The sequence below is a fragment of the Sylvia atricapilla genome, chromosome 17 (genome assembly GCF_009819655.1).
Source record: "Sylvia atricapilla isolate bSylAtr1 chromosome 17, bSylAtr1.pri, whole genome shotgun sequence".
NCBI classification, from domain to species: domain Eukaryota; kingdom Metazoa; phylum Chordata; class Aves; order Passeriformes; family Sylviidae; genus Sylvia; species Sylvia atricapilla.
The window spans coordinates 3612595-3630075 of NC_089156.1; the positions used below are offsets into that span (position 1 = coordinate 3612595).

The 17481-nt window shown below is 50.7% G+C and overlaps 3 protein-coding genes across 6 annotated transcripts in view; all 3 read left to right on the forward strand.

Moving 5' to 3' along the window:
* The window catches only part of PXN (paxillin), a 61905-nt gene that overhangs the window by 33867 nt on the left and 10557 nt on the right, over positions 1-17481 (forward strand). Inside the window, exons 7-11 of one of the 2 annotated variants that reach the window (XR_010744921.1) lie at positions 3685-3855; positions 4200-4373; positions 4933-5014; positions 5355-5503; positions 7399-8655. Coding sequence is in view for 1 of the 2 variants with exons in the window: in XM_066331321.1 (XP_066187418.1) it covers positions 3685-3855; positions 4200-4373; positions 4933-5014; positions 5355-5503; positions 7399-7665 (843 nt within the window). In the remaining variant the exon portion in view is untranslated. Of the gene's footprint in view, positions 1-3684; positions 3856-4199; positions 4374-4932; positions 5015-5354; positions 5504-7398; positions 10761-17481 lie in introns of those variants that run through there. The other variant, XM_066331321.1, reaches the window with a different exon arrangement.
* On the forward strand, positions 10940-14463 carry RPLP0 (ribosomal protein lateral stalk subunit P0). 2 transcript variants are annotated; one of them, XM_066331316.1, is made up of 8 exons: positions 10940-11059; positions 11235-11338; positions 11712-11887; positions 11985-12072; positions 12335-12481; positions 12930-13115; positions 13738-13878; positions 14229-14463. In XM_066331316.1, exons 2-8 carry the CDS (start codon positions 11285-11287, stop codon positions 14391-14393), a joined length of 957 nt encoding a protein of 318 aa, XP_066187413.1. In that variant the 5' UTR covers positions 10940-11059; positions 11235-11284; the 3' UTR covers positions 14394-14463. The 2 variants fall into 2 exon arrangements, with proteins under 2 accessions (XP_066187413.1, XP_066187414.1); XM_066331317.1 differs by lacking the exons at positions 10940-11059; positions 11235-11338 and adding an exon at positions 11374-11483.
* GCN1 (GCN1 activator of EIF2AK4) overlaps positions 14682-17481 on the forward strand; it is a 38227-nt gene continuing 35427 nt past the window's right edge. For both annotated transcript variants that reach the window (XM_066331318.1, XM_066331319.1), the window contains exons 1-3: positions 14682-14787; positions 16395-16497; positions 17120-17183. In XM_066331318.1, the coding sequence (XP_066187415.1) occupies positions 14770-14787; positions 16395-16497; positions 17120-17183 (185 nt within the window). In that variant the 5' untranslated portion in view covers positions 14682-14769. The remainder of the gene's footprint in view (positions 14788-16394; positions 16498-17119; positions 17184-17481) is intronic.

The window sequence follows — 17481 nt, forward strand, 5'->3', positions numbered from 1 at the left end:
CTGTCCAGCTAGCATTGTGTGGAGGTGCAGATTGAGTTTCTGAGAATCCAAAGTGACACAAAATGAGGAACTAACTCTTTCTATTCACCCTTCTCTGGCCTGAGAGGGAAAGCAGCACAGGGTCCTAGTTCTGGATGTTTAAGAACTAGAGGGGGATCTGAGGGAGCTGCTGATGGTATCTGTTGATGCAGTCTGCTGTTATCACATCTCAAATATCCATGTGGGGATTATTTTTAAAACAGCACTGGGAAGCCTGACATAGAGGCATGCTTTGTTTTGTCCAGTGCTGTACCTGTGCAGGGCTTTCTGGGGATGAATAAGGAAGGTGCACTTCCTTAAGCTACAGTGTGCTTTTCTAGTTCCCTTCTCTTTCTTGCTGCTTTTTCCTCTTAGATAAACATACTGGTAGCAACCAGCCTTCCTGTTAAAGAAAGTGCTTGTTGGTTCCGCTTTGGATTTATTCACCTTTCTTCTTCCTCTGTGTCTTTCTAGGTGGTTTTTCCTCCAGAATCCCCACTCCTCCCCAGGAGGATGATCTCTGTTCCAGCCTCTTCCCAGCTCCAGCCTTCCAAAGAAGCTGCAAAGATAGTCCCTGCTAATGCTCCTCCTTCTCCTGCCTCTGGCCCTGCACCATTTCTCTCTCTCCTACCTCAGCCTTCCCATGTGTCATCTACCCCAGTTCCTAGTCCAGTCTCTTCCTTCAGCTTGGCTCCCCAGCGTCTCTTCCAGTGGGAAGCTTGTGATAATGATTATCATGAGGTTTCTGTTGTGGGCATCCCTCCTGATGAAGATCCCAAACATTCCTGTTCTCCCCAGACCTGGACCCCTAGCACCAAGGCAGTTGTCTCTGTTGGCTGTCAGACTGAAGATGAAGCTTTTTTCCCAGAAATGCAGGCAGGCTTCTCTGTTCTGGTTTGTGCTTTTGTCAGTATTTTCCAATCCAACTACTGCTTGTAATTTGGCAGCTCAATAGATACAGTGTTCAATTAAAGGCTGGTATGAACTGCTGGATGGGAGAGAAGACTCATGGACAATATCTAATCCCAGCTGTAGCACTGCACAGCACATGTTTGTGCAATAACTTGCTGGGTCCTGTGTCCTGACAGTCACTTTGTGCAGCAGGGACTCCTATTTTCCTCTGAGATTAGAGAAGATAACTCTGAAACACAGCCTGCAGCTCTCCCTGCCACAGTCTCTCTGAAGTGGGGGGAGTAGAAGATAGTAGAACATGCATACTGGAAGGAGCAGCTCACCAGTCCTTCCTATGTTTGCCCTTTAGGCAGGTGCCCACTGTATGAGTGGATTGGGGGAGGAGATGGCATGATCAAGACCTGAGTTCTGCATCTCCTGCCAGGGAAGGGCTGTAGCTCCAGGGTGGTGGGGAGTCTTAACATGTATGTGCAGTGCAGTGGTAGTGTACAGGCAGCTCTCAAGCAGGGAGCAAGGAAACACCTCTGTATCTTGACCTGTTGTACTTTCCAGGTGACCTCTGCTCCTCCCCTCGTCCGCAGTGCCAGTCTGTTGGCTGCTTCTGCACCCCAGGGTCCCACAGCCCCTGACAAGGCAGGATCCCCTTTCTGTTTTCTCAGCATGGTGTGTGCTCATGTGGTCGATGAGTGTGCTGGGATCTGCTCCTGGGGCTCCCTGCACAGTCAATGTGGATAATATCCTGTATTGCATGGTTTGCTACTCATAGAGCTCCTTTCTGAACTTAAGTGATGGCAGATCTCATGGATGAAGGGTGGGAATTTGAAGGGCCTTTGCATGATCAGTTTATGAGGATGGTGTGCTGAGTGTCCCCTACAAACAGCATGCATTATGTACAGGAGGTGGAAACAAACCTCTTCTTGGTGAGGACCCATTTGTGAGCTGTCAGAGGGCTGGATGGCCGGCCCAGCTAGACGTGGAGGTGTGCACAGGTGCTTGTGCCTGCTCTGTGGTCAGCTGTGACTGGCAGGAGAGTGTGGCCCCTCCAGGTCACTACAAGGGTGAAGAGTCTGTTGCTACATGTTGAATTCATCTCATCTCCTTTCTCCCTAGATGGTATTTGTCAGTTGTGTGTGGCATCAGTGCCTGCCCTGTGTGGCCATAATCCCTGGCTAGAGCAAGAGAAGCTGTGATTCTTTCCACACAGTGCAGCCCTTTACCTCCTGCTGCACCGTGCAGGAAGCCTGGGCTTTATCCTGGGGCTCTGGACAGGCTTCATCTCCAATGACCTGTCATCTCTCTCTGTGAGAGTGTCCTTGCAGTTGTGTGTGTGTGCTTTGGAGACAGTCACTGTAACAGTTTTTGGTAGCAAATGTGTGTTGTGTAGTGAAGGGTTTGTTTTAGGCTGAGGATGCTGGGGTGTGATGAGGCTGCTCTGTGCTGCTGGACTAGGAGAGGTTGCAAGTTAGGAGAGGAGAGAGGAGGGGGAAAGCTGTGGGGTAGAATCCATTGGGAGTCACGCTGCATGTGAGGCAAGGCTGTGGGGAGTGTGTGGATGTGTTTCAAAGCAGCTAAATTCATGTATGTCATGAGAATGTTTATACAAATGAGCAGAAACCAGGATTTGTCATTGAGTAAACGGGTCAACTGCAGGGACAAGCAGCTGCAGGACAAGGAATAGAGCTCCTCCTGTGGCTGGAAGGGCAGGGTCTGCCTAGCCGTGGAGCACTTCAGCATGTCCCTGCTCCTTTGGCTGTGCTGGCAGCAGGCTGGTGGGTTGTTCATAGGCAGACATTTTTTCTGTTTTAATTTACTCTCTTTGTAAAAGAAAACATGCTCTAAACCCAACTTCTTTATGTGTCCCTAAGCCTGACAGTAGCTATGGCAGTGCCAAGTCAGCTAAAATAATCTGTTTCCTTTCTGGGGTTTGTCTGCAAAGGGGGCTGTGGTGGCTAAGGAGAACATATGCTTTGTTTATAAGTTACAAACCTCAGTAAAACATTTCTCCCCTCCTCTGGGAAGCCTTTCCAAGCTGTGTGTACTGTGGTGGTGTGTTTCAGAAATGGCCTCTGAGACGAGTACCCAAATCCCCTTCCCCCCACCGGTGCATTTCCAACTACAATACACGTGGCAGCCCCGTCTGCTGGGGATGCACTGCCCTCTCTGTAGGTAAACAGCAGCCAGCTGGGAGGGAGTTACTTCCTTCCTGCTTCCAGCTGCTTAGCTCAGGCATAGGGTGACAGCCACCTGAGAGTGAGAGACAGACTTGGCAAACACATGTGCAGAAGGTGGTGCAAAGGGAGAAGATTTTCTAGCTGAAAAGAAGGTGAGATGAGGGAGAGACAACTGAAAGCAAGAGCATAGGAATGGAGAGAGGTCAAGGAGAAGGGGCCCTCTGGATGGCGTCTGCTTTGTCAGCTGGCCAGGAACTGATGAGGTAAAGGGAGATTTTTGGCAGAGGCTTAGAGAGCACTGTACTGAGTGCCTGGGATGTGCTGGTGACTTCTGCTGTATGTGCAGTGAAGGAAAATCAAATCCTCAGTTCACAGCTCTGCTGTTACATATCTCAGTTCTCTGCATGTCTCTGCATGGGCAGAATACATGTGTGTACTTGATCCTGGCTCTTATCAGCTTCTTCAGAGAGTGTAGCTGACTCCTGTCTGTCTCTGCAGAGGAATCAGTGGCAGCAACAGCAGGCATTTATCTGATTAATGTAGCAGCATTCACCTTACAGGATTTGTTTTCTCTTACCTGCAGTTCATGGCACAGGGAAAAGCCGGGAGCAGCTCCCCTCCATCCACAGCCTCCAAGCCTGGCAGTCAGTTGGATACCATGCTGGGAAGTCTTCAGTCTGACCTGAATAAACTGGGTGTAGCTACAGTTGCCAAAGGCGTCTGTGGAGCCTGCAAGAAGCCTATTGCTGGGCAGGTGAGTTGAAGGTGCTGCCTCATTGCTGAACCTTGGGCTGCAGCTGGGAGTAATGGGGAGGGCTGTTTCGTGAGGCTGGAGAGACTGGAGTTGCTGGAGAAACTGAAGTACTCTATTTATCCACTGGCTAGGTACGCTGTAAGCTCCTCCAGTGACCTCTACCCTGCCCCTGAGGGACTGCCCTCTCCTGAGATGATAGGTAATTCAGTTTTCATGCTACCCCAGTCCAGGGCTCACTTGAGTAGTAGAACTTGTCATTCTTGCTGACCTCCAGCTGGTATCTTGTCATGTGGTCTAGGGGAGGGAGAGATAGAGTTGTTCTCCATGATCTGTCTTCCCAACAGGTGGTTACAGCCATGGGGAAAACCTGGCACCCTGAGCACTTCGTCTGCACCCACTGCCAGGAGGAGATCGGCTCTCGGAACTTCTTTGAGCGGGACGGGCAGCCCTACTGCGAGAAGGACTATCACAACCTCTTCTCTCCTCGCTGCTACTACTGCAACGGGCCCATCCTTGATGTGAGTTCCCTGTGGGCATCACGGTGCTGGCAAGTCACTGCAGGCCTAAGTGTTAAAATTCCACTTCACCCATGTATCCTGGGTGGAAGACTTTGTTCAGGGATTTCTGTATTTGTTGTGTCCTTGCTTTGAAAGGGGAACAACTTGGCACAGCCGAATTCTTAAACTAGTGAGTGGAGTTGGTCCCTCTTACCTTTGCTGAGGTTCCTTCAGAAACCCACATTGCTCCATCATTCTGGTAATAATTCCTCAGCTGTTGTTGTTGGTAGCCTGTGGTAACAGGCACCAGTGCTGGTCCTGAGGACTGGATGGGGCCCTGTGTAAGGGAGGAAGCAGTGCCTAAGATCCTTTTAGGGTAAAAATGTGTGCAGTGGGAAAGTCTGAATGAGCCGGAGGCAGGGGCGAATTGACTCTGCTCTCTAAAGGACAATCTGTTTTAATGCTTGCTCTTGTCAGCACCAACATTCATGTGTTCTCCCCTCTCTCCAGCCCCCCTTACTCACCTCTAAGTTGAAGCCATCGTTTACATGTCCTGCACTTTGTGTTTTCTTATGAACAGAAAGTGGTGACGGCTTTGGACAGGACATGGCACCCTGAACACTTTTTCTGTGCTCAGTGTGGAGCATTCTTTGGACCTGAAGGTATTGCTGGTTTATGCAAGGGGAAAGCAATCTGCCTCCTGAACTGCAGACAAGGGAGTGAGGCAGAACTGCTGCTGGGGTACAGCCTGAGGCATCACAGGGGAACTACTGGAGTTCCAAGGGAGCTGTTTATGGGGGAAGGATGGTGCCAGTAATCATGGCCTCTCCCTGGGGAGTAAGAACATGCCTCTGCTGGAATGGGGAGGGAATAGAACAAGGAACAGCTCTAGCTGCTCTGATAGCAGGGGGAAGGATGATCCTACCCACATGGGTTACCCTGCACAGGTGGTGTGGCCACAGGTGACGATGAGGAGCTGATCCCTCTCCTCTCCTTTGGCAGGATTTCACGAGAAGGATGGCAAAGCCTATTGCCGCAAGGACTACTTTGATATGTTTGCTCCCAAGTGTGGAGGCTGTGCCCGGGCTATCCTGGAAAACTACATCTCTGCCTTGAACACCCTGTGGCACCCTGAGTGCTTTGTCTGTCGGGTAAGAAATCCAAGGTCCTTTGCTGCTGCTGTGTGACCCCTCTTATTTCCACCCTGAGGCATCTGGTCACATATCAGGGAAAAGTGTCTGTGGGGTAGTGAAGGGCAGCCAGCCCCACAACATAAAAACATGCCAGCACCCAAACACCTTCTCATTCTCTGTCTGTTTATATTAAAACTTCTGAGTTGCTTTGCTCTTTCTGTTCCCAGCTGCAATTATGGGCTTCTGCAGCAGCTCACAGATAAAGAGAGATATTTTCTGTGACCTTTAAATAATTATAAGCTAAGCTTCTCTCTGAGCACTTGCCTTAGCAATCAGATTTTTGAGGATCTTCCTCCCGTGCTCTATCTAACAATGTAAACTGATGAGAGTGACCTTGTTCAGATGAACATGCAAGTCAGTGAAATAGTGGCAGGCTCCATACAACAGGCATAATAAACAGGAATACTGCAGATTAAATGCTTGGCACTCTTTCAGAGAGCATTGCAAATATTAACTCTTACTGTCCCCAAGAGATGAGCCAAATCAGCCACTGTTTCCTAGAGTGAGAGGGAGAGAAGGCAGAAACCAGATCAAGCAGCCAGAAGCAGAAGCTGCTGATTGCTGTTGTGATGCTCAGAGCAGACGGTCACCAGCCTGTTGGGACTGTCTGTGGCTCCTGCAGTGGTGTGTAGAGTGAGGCAGAAGCTGTGCCTGACTGCTGGAGGGACTATGTCTTCTCATGCAGAGATTGAGATTTTATGAAGCAGTTCAGTTTTCCTTTCCCCCTGCTGCAGCTTGAATTAGTGAGGCCAGCACGGATTTCTTCCAGGCCACAAGATGTGATTCTCTTCCTGTTTCTGCAAAAGCAGAGCAAACTTTTCAGCTATCCTGCTAACTGAGGGAAGGAAGAGACTTTACTGAAGTAACTGTCAGCATTGCCCATGGCTCTGCATGTTGTTTACTAGGCTCTTGTCCACACACTGGGAGCCAGCTGTGTGTGAACCTGTGTCCTCCCTGGGGAAGAGGACAGCAAAACCAGGATTCAGGAAACTGGCTCCCCTGGGTCTTGCTGCTGATATGTTTGGTAAATCTGGCAGGGCCCTCAGCTCTTTCTTAGTCTACTGCCTCAGTTTCCCACTTTTACCAGGACAGGAGTCTCCCCAGTCTGGTGGGGATGGTGGGTGCATCTGTTGCAAGTTCTGCAGTGAAGTGTCCTCAGCTGCCTGACGCTGATGGGGAGGGAGCAGCTCTGGACACTTACTAGCACATAGCTGATGTATCCTCTTCCCCTTATCTATTCAACATCATTAGCACTATAGAACAAACAGTTTCTCCCAGCAGTGACACCTGTGTAACTGGTGGGAATGTTTCAGGCTGGACAGCCCTTTGCAAGAGTGTACCTGCCTAATGCCAGCCATTCTGGAGAGGTCACTCATAAAGATGAATTGTGCCTGATTTTCTCAGCTGGAACCAGTCCCATGCTCATCAGGATTCTGCTGCGTGAAAGTCTGTGTTGGTCCTTTCCTCTGCTTGCCCTTGTGGAGAAAAAAAACCAGGGAAAGGTGCTGCACTGTTTCCCATCTCAGGGCAGGAATGCTCTCTTTTTTCCTGGCTGGACACATCTGGTAGCTCATCCATAGAATTTTCTTTGTAGAAGTGAAGCCAGCTGGGCAAAGGAGGTGGTTAATTCCCTTGGTTTTGTCTGTATTTGTCCATTACTGTCTTTTTTTGGAAACTCTACATGATGGACCAAGTTTGGCTCTGGACAACAGGACAGTCCTGAAAGGTTGAAAGCTCACCTGCCCACAGCTCAGCTGGGCTGTGCCATAGAGCAGAGGATGCTTGTAGAGCTGCCCCTCCCCGCCACCACAGCTTCTCACCCAACCTGTCCCCTTTGCTTTGTCCTGCTGCAGGAATGTTTCACCCCGTTTGTCAACGGCAGCTTCTTTGAGCACGACGGGCAGCCCTACTGCGAGGTGCATTACCACGAGCGCCGCGGCTCGCTCTGCTCCGGCTGCCAGAAGCCCATCACAGGACGCTGCATCACTGCTATGGGCAAGAAATTCCACCCAGAACACTTTGTCTGTGCCTTCTGCCTCAAGCAGCTCAACAAAGGAACCTTCAAAGAGCAGAACGACAAGCCTTACTGCCAGAACTGCTTCCTCAAGCTCTTCTGTTAGAAGCACCATAGATGGGCGCTAAAGCATCTTTCTGCCACCCCCTTGGCAGTTCTGTCTCTCTGAACATTACTGTGATTTAGGAACCTTACCAGGAAGGGGAGGAGAGGGGTGGGGGGTGGGAAGTGCTGCTATGGAGAGGCAGTAGATCCAGCCAGAGATGAGATGGACCATTAAATTGGAAACGCCCTTGCTGAGTCTCGGAAGAGAGAGGCTGAGATCCCTCATTACGGTGTGTGTGTGTCTGTGTGTGTGACTGACAGCTGAGCTTAGCTCGAGGGCTCTAACAGGGAGATTTTCCCAGCCCCCTCCTGGCAGCAGGAGGCTTTGCCAGTACATTTCAGCCTGTGTCAGCTCTCTGAGCAAACGGTGATACTTGCAGACAACACAACCCTCTGCTTTGACACCTCATTCTCAGGCTTCTGCCTGCACAGCGAGGCCACCCTGTGACCTCAGTGCCACCCTGGCTCTGCTCACAGAGTTACATGGGGTGTGTGACTTGCTGAGACTTGAACATCAGCATAGGCAGCCAAGACCCTGCAAGGGTCTCTCCAGTTCCATTACACTGTAAGGAGATAATACCACTTAATCTTTTTTTTAATTAAGAGGAATCAAGATGTTTCTGTGTGGGGTGGTTTTCTTTCTTTCTAGTTTGTTAGTCCTTTTCTCAATGCCTTTTCTCAGCACACTGGAGCAGGAGGTGGGGTAAGCCCCGACCATCCCTCAGCACTGTTGTGCTCTCCTGTGGGGACTTGCCGTGCCAGGCAGCTCCATAGGCACCCAGGCTGGCTCAGGGAATCTGCTCCCCTCACCTGCTGCTCCTGGGAGAGAGGAAGAGGCATCACCCCTTCTTGAACACAGGTGCAGAGAGGTTACAGCAGCCTTTTTCATCCATCCCTGTCATGAGTGAGTGTGACGTGTGTGTGTTTATCTGGCCTGAAATTCTCCCATCTATCAGGGCCTGAATCTGTCACAAGAGTGGGGGAAGGAAGGGTTTAAAAGCCAGGAAAAAAATATCCTAAATTTATATTCTTTCTTCTTCCAGTTTGCTAATGAGACCTATCAGCCCCTTGGTGTTTCCCTTTTCTGTGCTCTTGTTCAACATGTTCTACTGAGAGATGCTACAGCAATAACCTTTTATATTGACTGTTACTGGTATAATGAATCCTGGGGGTCAGGTGTGCGTGACACACTTGGAGTTTTACTATCAAAATGAATACTGTATCCTGTCTTTGATAAGAACTGTCGATTTCTACACTGATTTTGAATTCATATCTAATTTACTTTTAATCCTCTTATACAGAAATTGGTTTTGAAGTGATTTTAAGAAAGCAACTTTTATATCAAGCTGTGCTGTTCTAGGCAGTATGCCAGTTGTGCTGGTTTACTGCATCTGTAATCTCAACGCTTTATTAAGCCTAACTAACATTAAATATTTCCTTTTTGTTGCGGGTTGGGAGGGGCTGGAATCTATCAGCAAGGAAAGTGACTTGTATTTTTTTTTTCCCTAACACAGGCAGGTGAACTGTGAATAGGTTTAGGTTTGGTTTTTTTTCCTCCTCTGGATCACCCGAAAGTGTAATTTTGGTTTTTATTGTAACCTGTAAACTGCTGTATTTGAATCACCTGCCATTCTCCCAAAGCCCAGCTTCCAGGATGTTAAAAGTGAGTCTTAATATGATGCTACAGGAGAAGGAGCTCAGATCTTTGCCCTTGGTTTCTCTTCTTCAGCTGCATGAAACCAGGACAGAGTTAATTGGTAAAGGGGTTCCTTTCTTTCTGTGGAAGAAAGGTCTTGTGACTGAGGAGAAGAAACTGGGAGACAAAGTCTGTTCCTGACTAGCTTGGGCCAGTCACTAAACCTTACCGTGCCTCAGTTTCCCCATCTGTAAAATGAGGGCAGTTGAGCCTGGATTTGTGAGGTTATTGTGAGGCCTAGTTCCTGTTAGGTCTCTGGCTGGAGGGTGCTATGGAGAGGGAAGTACTGTGCTGAAATTCCCAGTGGCATTCTGTGGTACCAGCCCTGGGAGCGGTGTTGGGAATTGCTGCTCCAGAGAGCTGGAGCTCTGTCACCATTGGCACCCTGTTGTCATCTGCAGCTCAGCAGGTGCATTGTAGGGGTCCAGGAGTGGCTGTGCCAGAAACCAGCCCTGAAAGCCATGGGTCACTGTCCCGTGTAACCTCATCATGGTGCTGTGCTGCCCTGCTCAGGTCACTGAAACTGTCCCACTGAGTTCCCCCGACAAACAAACCTCAGTGTGTGGGTGTGCGGCCAGAGGGAGCTGTGGGAGCACTGGAGCTGTGTCAGCTGGGCTGAGCACAGCTCTGGGAAATTCCCGAGGCAAGACTCCTTATGCATTTGCCTTTTCATCTTGTACGTCTATTTGACTTTAAATGGATGTTCTTAAGCTGCCTGTGTTTATCTCGCTGGAAAGGTCAGCTTCCTTGGTGCCGCTGAGGGGACACACAGCTCTTGTGTGCAAGTGCTGGAGAGGGGTGAGATGTTTCTGGCACGGCCACTTTGTGTGACACCTGCAAACTGTCTAATCCTGTGCCTCAGTTTCCCTGTCTGGGGAGTCTTTAACCTACCTCACTGCTAGCTGAGGCTCTGTTAGTGACACTTGTGGCACACACCTGGGTGCAGGGTGCTGCGTGGGGTGTGTGGTGCTGAGAAGAGGCTCCTCTGGCCTTAGTGCTTAACCGAGATGTCACACTCACCTTCTGCCTTCATCTGGTGTCTGATATGCTGGCATGCCACACTGATGCTACTCTGCCAAATAATGCCTGGTGCTGGCTGCCGCCGCTGTGGGTGTCCAAAACGCCCGTTTGGTCAGTGCAGACGCGGTTTTAGGGTAGCACAGCCGCTGTTGGGGTGTGGGGGTGCGAGGGCTGAGGATGGAGGTGCACCCCCGGGCCAGGCCCTACCCCTGGGGAAGGCCTTTCACATCACGTCCGGGCTGGGCTGGGGAGAGCTCCGCTGGGTCGACAATTATTTGATTCTTTCCTCCCTTGTAAACGTCTAACTCCGCTTTTTTTTTTTTTTTTTTTCCTCCATTTAAAATTCTTGCAGTTACGCCAATAAAATTTTTACCATTATAGTCACGGCTGTGTCGCGGTTGTTTCCCGCCCCCGGGCTGGTGAGAGACCGGCCCCCTCAGGGAGGGAGGGAGGGCGGGGCAGTGCGCTCCTCCGGCCGCCAGGGGGCGCGCTTTTCTCCGCCCTTCGCGCCTTCCGCTGGCGTCACGCGCGGCCCACAGAGCGGCGGATGATTGACGCCAGCGACAGCCAATGAGCTGAGGCGAGGCCGCCCCGCGGCGCTCTGCGATTGGTCGCGAGCCGCGGTATAAAGATGGACGGGTCCGCCCTGCGGCCCTTCTTTCCCGGAGCCCTCGTGGAGGTGCGGGCGCGGCGCGGCCGCTCCGGGGCCCGGGCCGGACTGGGGCTGGGCGGCTGCGCCGAGGGCAGCCCGGGGTCCTGGGCCGCGGCCGGGCTGTGGGGTTGGGAGCGCTGGGCCCCAGGGCGGAGGGAAGGGAAGGGTGAGGACCCTCCTGAGCCGCGCTTCTGTCTAGCAGGTCCCAGCTCGTCTTTAAACCCACCGGGCGATCCTTGGAGCACCGCCGAGATGCCCAGGGAAGACAGGGCTACGTGGAAGTCCAACTATTTTATGAAAATCATCGTGAGTGTCGACTCGGGGCTCTCGTGGGGCGCTGCTGGGGCAGGCTCGGAGCAGCAGGAGCCGGGAGGGCCGGTCTGGGGGTGCGTTTTAGAGATACGTGAGTGCTGTGGGATGCCTGAATGAGTTCCTGGCAGTAGGAAGAGAGGTGAGATAATCCACATCAGGCCTTCTGAGAATTCGCCGTGGCACTTGCAGACTTGTTCAAGGATGTGACTCGATGGCTGAGTGAAAGATGCAGCCTATGGCACACCCAAGCTCATAATTCACTTGTAGCTCATAATTCTCTAACTTACGACAGACTTTTTTTTCTGTTTGCTGCTCTATGCACTGCTCCGAATTTCTTTGTATAGTTACAGTGTTTCTTTTGCTGTAGCAACTCCTGGATGATTACCCAAAATGTTTCATTGTGGGAGCAGACAACGTGGGATCCAAGCAGATGCAGCAGATCCGGATGTCCCTGCGTGGAAAAGCTGTTGTGCTGATGGGGAAGAACACAATGATGCGCAAAGCTATTCGTGGTCATCTGGAGAATAACCCTGCTCTAGAAAAGTGGGTAATGCTGCCTGAGGGCACTTCTGGGTCCTCTGTCTTGGAGGAGGAGAGGTTATCTAAGGAGTCAAACTGAAGGCTGTCCTCTTCCCTTCAGGCTGCTGCCTCATATCCGTGGGAATGTGGGCTTTGTCTTTACTAAGGAGGATCTGACTGAGATCCGGGACATGCTGCTGGCTAACAAGGTAAGAGAGATCGGCCCTCACTGCATTTTTACACTGAGATGGAATGCAAAATAAAACAGTCTTCACAGTGGACACCTGCTTAGTAGGAGTCCTCTAAGGGTTGGAAATTGGCCCCTGCAGTCTTAGCCAAACTGCTTAAGTTCAGCTGCCTCAGCTGTGTGTGCCTGGGTGCTGTCTATCCTGGAGGAGCACATCAGGGAGGAGGTGATCCCACAAGATCTGAGGTGAGCATTCTTGCAGCTTCTTGTCTCTCCCTTCTCAGGTGCCAGCTGCTGCCCGTGCTGGTGCTATCGCTCCTTGTGATGTGACTGTGCCAGCCCAGAACACGGGCCTTGGACCCGAGAAGACCTCCTTTTTCCAGGCCTTGGGCATCACCACGAAGATTTCCAGAGGAACTATTGAAATTCTGGTTAGTGAGCTGCAGTTGTTCCAGCTGGTCCTTGACAGGGAGGCCTTGATTGTTGCAGCAGAGGGAGGCACTAAGGCCAAAGCTTTCATAAGTGCCAAGATACTGTATGAGCAGTGTGATTATTGCACTTTGGGATCTGGAAGGAGGGTATCTGGCTTGGCTCCAGTGTGTGGTGTGGGGGGATTGAAGTTCTCCATCAAATTTCCAGGGTAGGCTCTGTCAGAGGAACAGGCAGGTGAGCAACCTGTAGGTAATGCAGGAAAGGTGCTGCCTTTCTCCTGGCTGATATGAACTTGTTCATGAGATCTGGGGCTTTCTCTGCTTGGGCAGCTGAATGTGGAGTATGTTGGTTGTGCTCATTTGTTCCACCATCTGTGTTGGTGTCCCACTGCTTTGACGTGCTGGAATTTCTTGGTGTGTATTCACTCCTTTTCCCTGATCTCCTCAGAGCGATGTGCAGCTTATCAAGACTGGAGACAAAGTGGGTGCCAGCGAAGCCACTCTGCTCAACATGCTGAACATCTCCCCATTCTCCTTTGGGCTGGTGATCCAGCAGGTCTTTGACAATGGCAGCATTTACAACCCTGAAGTGCTGGACATCACTGAGGAAACCTTGCACAAACGCTTCCTGGAGGTGAATGCCACAGCCTTGTCCCTTGTGTTGTGCCTTGCTGCTCTGGGAGCCAGCAGTGCCCCGGAACAAAGGGTCCTGTCTGGTATTTTCTATAAGGTCCTGCTGAACCAGGAGCTCTCCCTGGTTCCCTAGAGAAACTGTGTGTCAGGGAGTATCTTCCTGTAGGATTCTTCATCTGAAGCTGCTTTAGTAATCACTTAAGGCCAGTTAAAATCATAGAATATCCTGAGTTGGAAAGGCCCCACAAGGATCATTGAGTCCAACTCCTGGCCCTGCACAGGATGCCCCAGCAGTCCTACCCTGTGCCTGAGAGCATTGTCCAAATGCTTCTTGAGCTCTGGCAGCCTTGGAGCCATGACCATTCCATGGAGAGCCTGGTCAGTGTGTGACCTCCCTCTGGGGGAAGAACTTTTTCTTATTATTCCAGTTAAAACTCCTTTGACACAGCTTCATGCTTTTCTCTGGGGTCCTGTCACTGATCACCAGAGTGCAGAGATCAGTGACATTAAATCTTGATGTCTTGATTTCACTGGAGTTTTTACTTACGTGCTTTCTCCTCTGCTGTGACTTCTAGCCCAGGTTATTTCTCAGACCACAGGAACATGAGTCTCTCTCTTTGCAGGGTGTTCGTAATGTTGCCAGCATCTGTCTGCAAATTGGGTACCCGACCATCGCATCCGTGCCCCACTCCATCATCAATGGCTACAAGCGTGTCCTGGCTGTGGCTGTGGAGACTGACTACACCTTCCCACTGGCTGAAAAGGTAATGGCTGGCGCTGAGCTCTGCAGAGAGGGGAGTTAGTGCAGCCAGGCACATTCACAGCATGTCCCCTGGTTTGAGAGGAGTGTGTGCGGGATGTGTCTGGAGAAGGAGCACTTGCTTCCATATGTTGTGTACAAATGGCAGGAGAAAGCTGATTTACCTGGTGTTCCTTCTTTGGGGCTGTTACACTCAGCATAGCTGAAATGTTTTTGATTCTGTATATCTGCTAGTGATAAGTGGACTTGTTTGGATTCAGGCAAGCTCCAAGTGCTGCCTGTATTACTGCAAAGGTTCAGTCCTGCGAAATGCTTTGTTCCGTGAGTTTACGTTTTTTTCCCTCACTTTTGCAGGTGAAGGCCTTCCTGGCAGACCCCTCAGCTTTTGTGGCAGCCATGCCTGTGGTAGCCGAAACAGCTGCACCTGCTGCTGCTGCTGCTGCTGCTCCAGCGAAGGAGGCAGCGAAGGAGGAGTCGGAGGAGTCTGACGAGGACATGGGATTTGGTCTCTTTGACTAAGAGCATCCACCCTCTGCCTCTTGTCAGAATTGGCCCAATCAGAGAAATAAAAAACTTATTTTACACTTAATGTGTGCCTGCATCGATGGTGTAGTCTCCGTATCAGCTGGGGTGTGGGAGGGGTGTAACCCGAGGGGTCCTGTGCTCCAGGACCAGTGGCTGTTCTCGGGCAGGGGCAGGGAGCGGTTGTTCTCGGGGCGCAGCTCAGCTCTCCCCGGCCGGGCCGAGCACGGGCCTTGCCCGCAGCCGGTCTGGGCGGTCCCGTTCCGTTTCCCGGCGCGGCGGGGCCGAGGCTCCCGGCACAGGGGCAGCGCCCATCGCCTTGGGCCGGGCCCGCCCCGGAAGCCGCTACCGGTTCCGGGGTCGCGGCGGAGCGATGGCGGCCGACACGCAGGTGAGTACGGCACGGGCCGCGCAGGGTCCGGCCCGGGCAGGGGAGGTGGCGGGGGCCGCGGCGGGGGCCGCGCCCGGGGCCGCGCCTCGGCCCGCTCCCGCCCCGCTGCGCCCTCGGCCCGGCTGCGGGGCCCGGCCCGCGCCCGAAGCCAGCGGGGGACGTGGCAGCCGGGGCGGGCCCCGCCGAGCCGCCCGCACCGCTCCGTGCCCGGCCCGCGGGAAGGGGCCGCCGCCGGGGAACCAGGGCGGAGCGGGGGCGGCGGGGCCCGGCCCCATCGAGGCCCTTCCCGGTTCGCGCCGCCCGGCCGCGCGGTGACCGCTCCCCGTGCCCGGGCTGCCTGCGACCGCCGGCTTCATCCTCAGGGGCTTGGGGTGTTCCCAGAGCAAATCCCCGTCTGCTCAGCATCGGGTCCTTACTTGTACGGACACTGCCTTTGTTCTCTGTGCTTGTTTGTAGAAGCATTGCTCGTATGCTGGCTTTGTAATGTGCGCATAAACGTCCTAAAAAATAAAAACGAAAAGCAAACTAGGGAAGCCAGTGGCTTTTCTGTGGAGGCTCGGTGGGTAGTCGAGGTTTTGCAGTTTGTGTATGTCACTGAGATGCTGGTGAGGACCTATAGTGTTAGACATGATTTGTTTTTCATTTTTAGACTTAGGATAATCTTAACACGTTTTTCATGTCTGCACACCTCACTGCTTGTCATTAAGCAGCATGAGTAAGTGCAGCTTGGTTTGAGTTTGCATATGATGAACTCATGTAATTGAGAGCTTTGAGAGAAGAGCAGGTCCATAACAGCAGCTGTTTCTTTTGGTTCTGATGTCAGTGATATTGTTGGTCATCCTTTGCAGCTCAACCCAGCCTTACTGTTCAGAGGTGCCTCACTGCTTCCAGATAGTTTTTAGGGAGACTTGTGGCTGTGAAATGGTCACAAGTCTCAGGGAAGTGTGGACGGACTTAAAATAAAGGCCAGGAAACTGCTGTGCAGGATCAGCCTTCCAGCGTGTCAGCAAAAAGCTTCACTGAAAGCAGCTTTGAAGAACTCTTTGATAAAGATTGAAAAGGGAAGGAATAGTTTTTGATGAGATTTTAAAAGCATGGTCATTCGTTGCCTTTTGGAAAAATGATATAAAGTTGCTGAGTTTAAGAGCTGTGCTTTAGTTTATGTAAGTGCAGAAGACCTGGGTGTGTAGGTCTCCCTGAGCTGTCTGCAGTTCAAGTGCCCCTTCAGGACTACCAGGACATCGGGAGATAACACAGGGAGAAGCTCCTTTGAATTCTGGAAGTCACTCTTTTTTGCTTTGAAAGGTCCTGTACTCCAGATTATGGGTCCTAGCTCTTACTCTGTGTTACTTTTAGAGAGGTAAGTGTCTCTTTACAGAGCATGAGAGCACAGATAATTGGAGAGCAGTTGTCCCTCAGCCCTGGGGAAGGAGTTTCACTGTGTGTGAAGCACAGTGACCCTTCCTTGGTGGATGAGATGGTGGATGCTCACATTTGGGCACTAAGAGGTCATGTGACAGCAAGTGACACGTTCTGCTTGCCCTGGTTTGTGTTCTGTGGGTTGATATTAAAGGCAGTCTGATGTTTTTTCTGCTTTGTGGTTTTAGATTTCTGACACACTGAAGCGGTTTGCAGTGAAAGTTACTACAGCTAGTGTGAAGGAGCGGAGAGAGATCCTCAGTGAGCTGGGAAAATGCATTTCTGGGAAAGGTAAAAGCTTGGGAGCACTGTTCTGCTTACCTGGGTGGAGGAGAATGTTAAAATGTTTTGTTTCAAAGGGCTCTGTGAGGGGTGTTTTTTTGAGGGAGGAGGCTGGCAGCGTTTTGAGCCAGTGCTCCATCACAGGGTTAATTCCAAGTGTGAGGTTTGTGGGTAGCACAGAACCTCAGCTTTTGGCACATCTGCTTTTTCCAGTCAATAGTTGGAGCATTGTGTATATTAATTCTTCATTAGTGTATCAGTTGAGTTTCTTTCATGACTCTTGTCTTGTTCTTTTAATACTCACGGAACATTTGGATAAGTGTATACACACATGTATAGAGATGGGGAGTGTGGAAGGTTACAGAGGGTCTTAATAAAACAGCTGAAGCAAAATTTTTAAACACATTTCTCTCATTTTCTGAAGATGACCATGTTTCATATGTTCCAGTTTTACCATTATTTTTAAAATATGCATAAAATGTATAAAAAGAGCAAACTTTTACTGTGATTCTTGCAAGCAGTTTCCTATGCGAGCAGTTTACTGACTGCACTCATGAAGTGAATTGTGTTTGTGTTAAAAATTACGAGCTCAGTGATTTATGAAGAAATATTTTGAAATACATTGTTACAGATCTCCCAGAAGGTGCAGTGAAAGGTCTTTGCAAACTCTTCTGCCTTACTCTGCATCGATACCGGTGAGTAAATTGATGTGGAAAGGCTGTCTTATGTAATCTGTCAGTATTTAATAGTTCAATTGGTCTGGAGCATCTGGAATTGTTAGCATGCAGTGTCACAGAGATTTATATGACACCTAAGAGTGTCATCTTGTAATTACATTCTCAGAGGAGAATTGACATTAAAAAGTTTTACGATATTTGCCTTGCATTTCACCATTAATTTTGAAATGAAAACTTTAATCCTATGGTTCAGTTTGCAAGAATGAGCACCCTTGTCCTTATGAAGCAAGACTGAGCTGTCTTTTAGATGCCTTTT

Coding starts and splice junctions, on each gene's coding strand:
- RPLP0 (XM_066331316.1), top strand. CDS start 11,285: ATGCCCAGGGAAGACAGGGCTACGTGGAAGTCCAACTATTTTATGAAA. Junction 11,888..11,984: donor AATAACCCTGCTCTAGAAAA/GTGGGTAATGCT, acceptor TCTTCCCTTCAG/GCTGCTGCCTCATATCCGTG. Junction 13,116..13,737: donor TGCACAAACGCTTCCTGGAG/GTGAATGCCACA, acceptor CTCTCTTTGCAG/GGTGTTCGTAATGTTGCCAG.